This window comes from Plasmodium inui (assembly GCF_000524495.1).
Source record: "Plasmodium inui San Antonio 1 unplaced genomic scaffold supercont1.4, whole genome shotgun sequence".
In the NCBI taxonomy this organism is placed as follows: Eukaryota; Apicomplexa; class Aconoidasida; order Haemosporida; family Plasmodiidae; genus Plasmodium; species Plasmodium inui.
The window spans coordinates 201,771-207,569 of NW_008481838.1; the positions used below are offsets into that span (position 1 = coordinate 201,771).

The following is a 5,799-nucleotide window of genomic DNA, read 5'->3' on the forward strand; positions in this document are numbered from 1 at the left end:
TGAGGGGGGGACGCAAATCTTCGCGTGTATTTGCCCCCCCCAAACTGCCTTCCGCCGCGTCTTCCCTTTTGTGGCTGGTTAGCTGAGGGGAGAATGAATTCATCGAAGAGGCAGTCCATCGGGGAATAAGTTCATCGGAGAGGCAGCTGCCAAGGTAACTGCGCACCGTTGGAGAGGGTAGGGAAGCAACGGGGAAAAAGAAACCCATAAACAGCAAGGGGAATCCCAACATAGGAGTTGCCCCTACATTGACGTACTCTGGCACTGACGCAAACTGGTGAAACCCACTTAAACTTAAAAAAAAAAAAAAAAAGTAAAAATGTAGAAAAGGTGGAAGTGTTAATTATGGTTAACTACAAGGGGATTGGGTCGAGGGGGAAGACAGCATGTGCAACAAGGGGACACATAAAAAGGCACGCGCTGCACTTGTCAGGAAAGAGATGTTCGTACGGACGGATATCCGGCTGCCCAAATCGCAGCATAATTGGTGGTTTATTTTGCCGCTAACTTGCCGCAAGACCGGCCAAAACGGGCAAACCCATGGAAGCAGGAGAGCCCTCCGCCCGTGCAGAGCGTGTCCCACCCCTCGCACAGTGCACGGTGGTGAATCTTCGAGGCGCGCCACGGAGGATAGAGCTACGGCGAAACAAACATCGGCGCCACAGTCGACAAACAAACCAGAAACAGAAACAAAGGGTGGGGAGAGAAACAGCAGCACAGTTCGGTTGCCGCGCCTCGTGTCACCCCCTCCGCTGGTGGACGCTATGCCCCTTGTGCATCTTCTTAATCTCCTGCTGTTGGTACGAGACTCGCTCCGGGTTCACGCAGGTCCTCTCGTCGTGTCTCCGGTACACCTTCCTACTGCGATTGCCCCGCTTCCGCATGAATGGCCGTATTGGCAGCGTCAGCACAAAGACGGTGCATCGATAGGCCACTGAAACGCAGAAGTAACTCCACATGAAAAAATACGTGCTTGCCCTTTTCGATAGCTTAATCAAAAGGAAGAGGAAATAAAAAAATAAGTACAAGTGAATGATATTCACCGCCGTGAAGAAAATCAGCAAAATCAGCTGATCTTCCAACCTAGGCGAAATGATCCCTTGCAGTTCTGGATTGATAGAATTTAACTTCACCACTAAGACTTCGGAGTTATTGTGTAACTTCTGCAAAAACAGGTCCCAATCGATGTTCATATATTTCTTTCTTATCGATTGTGTCATCTGTGGGTAGAGGTCTCGACTCACGGGGTGCACCACTTTTTGGAGGAACAGCCGCCTTGCCCTAAAGGCAAAGTTTGCGGCTTTCTTTTTAATAAACTCTACATAATGACTGAGAGATGAATTCTCGTAAAGGTTTAAAAATCGAGTCACCCAATCACATTCGCCAATGAAGGTCTTGTATTTATGCAGCTTTTCCATTGTAAGCCTTCCATACAGCTTGAGATGTGTCCTCATGGCATCTTTAAGGAGAGCTATCTGGGAGAGCAATCCTGACAATTTACTCTGTTCAAACCCTATTATATAAAAAGTTTTGTATATTTTTAATACCTTTACGAAATAACTTCGCACCATGGGGAATGAAATTAGGTAGTCACTGTCTTTGTCCTCGCCGCGACTCCTACCAGCACCTGCGTAGTTTTGCAGCTTGAGCTTCAACTTGAGCTCCATCTCTTCTAGTGCCCTTTCTAGCCTGAGTATCTTCTCCCTAAGCTCTGCCGCTTCGTTTTCCTTTCTACTTACCCTTTCCTCATGCTGCTTCCCCATGTCTTTTATTTTCGCATAACACTTGTCTTCGTTTTCCCTGCACACGTATAGGTGGTTTTCCCTATCACTTAGCTGTGCTTTGCACTGAGTGAGGTCAAGCCCGCTATTATGGGTACACTCCTGTAGATTCTTCTGCGCAGTTTGCGCTGCCAGCAGGGTTTCCCTTTTTTGCTTTTCGCATTGGTACGCGAGGTCCTTTGCCTTTTGCACGTCCTGCTTGGCTCTGTCTGCCTCTTTCTTTGCCTTTTTTGCCTCCTCCTTGGCTTTTTCTGCCTCCTCCTTGGATTTCTTCAGTTCCTCCCCCGCTTCGCTCTTTCCCCCCACTGGCGCGTCCACATTTCGCCCCCCCTGCACCCCCTCCTCTTCACTAATCAGTCTTTGCATTTTTCTGGTCTGTGGATTGCATGCGTCGCCTCCCACATTGGTGGTCTTCTCACTGATGGTCTTCCCATGATTGAGCACTCCTATGCCTTCCCCCTCCGGTGTTTCCACGGCTTCAACCGCTGCCACGTCTTCATCTACCCCCGATCTGCACGCAACCAAGTGAAGGGCACACACTGCGAGGAAAAAAACAGCCCCACATAATTTCATCTTAACTGTAGGTTGCTGCCTTCCCGTTGCCTTTCCTACGTTGCAGCCAGAGCGCAGACTTGGCGTTAACCGTTCCTTTGCTTTTATTCTACGGCGCAGTGAGGCGGTTTCTCAGTTAGGCAGCTTCACCGTTCGTCGCGCTCGAGTGTTTCGCGCGGTTTGCCTTTTCGCAGTTTTGCTTTTTCACAGTTCTGCCTTTACGCGGTTTTGCCTATACGCAGTTTTGCTGTTTTTCGGCTTTGCAGTTTTGATAACTCTTCCTTTTTTTCCTCTTTTTCCTCTTTTCTTATGTTCCATTTTTCCCCCTTTTTTGCACCGCAGGGCCTTCCCGATTTTTTCTTTCCCCACATAGGCCAATCCCAAATACTTGACCACTTAGACACCGACCATATGCACATGTGCATGCGCACGCCTTCGGATGCATGTAGGCACGCATATGTGCGCAGATATAGATAGGCCTACGTATATGCGTGCCTTTTTTTTTTTTTTTTTCCCTCAATGCGTAGGTGTGCTTATGGACGTGCCTACAAAACGGAAAAGGGGAAAATTAATGCCCATGGTAGGAAGCAAATAATTCCCATAAGAAACATAGGCGATCAAGTCACCTGCTGGAATGGCACTCCCCACTGCCTAAAATCGATTAAACGACGTGGTACAGGCGTGTGTAAGTGAATGCATATGAAATGTACAGGCAAAATGGGAGCCAGTGCGCGTATAGATTTGTTGACATAGCTGTAGGCATATGCAGAAGAGAACAGAGGGTCACAGGGCGCGTATTCACCGGGAAACTTTCAGATGAATGTGTGTTTAACTAGGAGGGGCAACTCGCAGGAGCAACTGGGAGAGGCAACTCGCCTGGTCAGAAACTCGAGACTTTTCCATTTTGGCCACAGTTGGTATTTATTTTGTTTGGGTATTTATCTGACAAGGGGCACTTGTTTTTTTTATTTTTTCTTTTCTCCATCACACATGGATTGTTTAACCCTCTGGTTCGCCACCTCCGCGGAATGGTATAATGGAGGACATAAAAACGTGGAGGCCCCAGACAGGGTTTAAAAATGGCACGTATGTCGTGATGGTGACCAAAGGGGAGGTGCAAAAAAAAAAAAAAAAATATGCACACACGTAAACGGAAGCATCAACATGAAAATATGTTGCCTACTTCCTCGTAACTCCGCGTAGCATCATCCTACCAACACGCGCATGCCTCATGTGGATTGGGGATATCCCCTTTTTTTTATTTCAACCACTTCCTCCCTGCGGATCACATCTTAGCAGACCATTCTTCGAAAAATCAAAAAACCGTTTCTCATATGCAAAGTGGCGAAGTATCACAGAGCATCGCATCAGAGCGTACCATACACGCCTTTTTTCCTGTGGCAGCAGATAAGCAACGTGGCATATGCTCTCTTAAGAAGGATCACAGAATGGAATGACCATGCGGCCCATTCGTGTGCATGCCAAATGGAGCAACCCGTCGGGGAGAGGCGAAGAGGGACTTCTCATCTGGTTCGCACGTGACGGAGGGACCATATAACAGTAACCTCCCCGCTTACAAACAAAAGGGAAAAAAAAAAAAATATAAAAAGAAAAGAAAAACAAAATAAAATAGAATAAGATAAAATATAAGTTACACCTAGCTAAGCTTAATAAAACTGCGCGAACAAAATGTAGTACCTATTACCAAAGGGGCGACGCCTCCTGGCCATTCGAATCATCTGGCAAATTGCCTTTGCGCGTTACACACCCACATAGGTTGCACATTCCGTTCTCTTCCCATTCGATTGACTCTACAGAACCCTTACTATCTTCTTTTCACTTTTTTTGACATAGTGGGAACAAGGGGGCATATGCCATATAGTTAAAATCAAATGAAAGTTAAAAAAAAAAAAAAAGGAAACTGCTTAAAAGAAGAATCAGAAAACTTATAAAAATTGAAAAGGTCACTAAAACTGTGCAGCAGTGTAGTTGGCGGCGTACGCAGAGATATGCTATGATGCATGATATTAAATTTAAAATGCGTGTGTACAGGGAAGCCTCGTTTGTGCGACGGCCCCTTCGAGACAGTGCATTCGACTTCGCCGCTTTTTACTGAACGGATGCAATAGAGTCAGAGGCACCGTCAACCTTTTCCGTGTTGGGAAGATGCGAAAATATCGTGCACATGTCGCGCTGGGCGAAGTGATTCGATCCATCCATTTATTTTTTATGTTACCACTTCATTATTTTTTTATTGCTCCATTTAGCTTCTACGAAATATGTTTGCTGGGACAAAGGACGAACGGTGCCAACAAGTTGCCATTACAATGCCACCATGCTGCCACTACAATGCCGCCATGCTGCCACTACAACGTCGCCATGAAGTTGTCGCCATTTGGGAGAGTCACACCTCTTGCTGGACTTTCCCTTGGTACTAATTCCAAAAAAGGAAAAAGAAAAAATTAAAACAAGTTTCCTCCTGTCTGTTGCACCATGGCGTCAATGACGTCTCCATCTTCGATGCCCAATTGGTCTGGTGTATTATCCCCATGAATTCTATCTCCGTCGTATAAAAAGCGGACTGCGGAAAAGGGTGGGATGAGAAAAAACAGGCGGTTTTGGTGTAACAAAAGGGGCAGGGAGTGAAATTCACCATGACATCATGCATACAGTTAAGGAGACTTACTGCAAAAAAATACACAACATACCCACATTTCGAACGTTATTCTCAAGAAAAGGATGAGGAACGAGGTGAAGCGGGGGAAACATACCTGCTTCCATGGACTGTCCCAGACGATTGCAGTAAACCTCCATCAGTTTCTCCAACTTGGTTTTCCTTTTTATTTTAAAAAAAACTTCAGCGCCATCAGGGGACCTAACCTTCACTTGGATATGTTCCCCTTGGTTGGGGGCCGGGCCACTGGTGTTGTTCGCCGCTGAGGATTCGTCCGCCATGTTTCTCGTGTTCTCAGGATTGTGTGTATGTGTGAGTAGAATCCTTTATGTGTACTGGTGTGTGGTTTTTCCAAAAGGCTGCTTTAGAACGTAACTCGTCTTCACAGGGGAGTTGAGTCTACACATCCGTGGAAATTTGCCTACTGTGAAGCTTCTCCTATGGGCAACACTCCTGCGGGTATGGTATGTGTGTTTTTGGAGGGGGGTGAACTCGCTGCATGATTTTTCCGGATTCGCAAATGTATGCTGGGGAGGGGGAAGAAGGCAAGGGAATTGGCGCTGCTACGTATAGCGGCACTTACACGCATGGGTCAGTCGAGGAGGGGAAGGGATATATTTTTCGCGCTTTTCTTAAGCGTTTATTCCGCTTTTCTTTGGAGGAATTAAAGTTGCTATGAGATTCCCCCCAGGAAAAGTGCAATTTGGGATGCGTACGGGTCACTATTTATTATCCTCTTTTTGTCAGCTTTGCTAGAATGAACAATTTTGGCGAAGCAATTGGGGAATCAAT

General features: G+C 46.5%; 2 protein-coding genes across 2 annotated transcripts; both read right to left on the reverse strand.

Moving 5' to 3' along the window:
• Positions 1 to 740: 740 nt before the first annotated feature.
• C922_01199 (hypothetical protein) lies at positions 741 to 2,354 on the reverse strand (the record flags this gene model as incomplete). The annotated part of the gene is made up of 1 exon (XM_008816807.1): positions 741 to 2,354. The coding sequence occupies one exon, from the start codon at positions 2,352 to 2,354 to the stop codon at positions 741 to 743; it is 1,614 nt and encodes a 537-aa protein (XP_008815029.1).
• A 2,441-nt stretch (positions 2,355 to 4,795) lies between these two features.
• On the reverse strand, positions 4,796 to 5,288 carry C922_01200 (hypothetical protein; the record flags this gene model as incomplete). The annotated part of the gene is made up of 2 exons (XM_008816808.1): positions 4,796 to 4,914; positions 5,105 to 5,288. 2 exons carry the CDS (start codon positions 5,286 to 5,288, stop codon positions 4,796 to 4,798), a joined length of 303 nt encoding a protein of 100 aa, XP_008815030.1.
• Between the last annotated feature and the right edge of the window lie 511 nt (positions 5,289 to 5,799).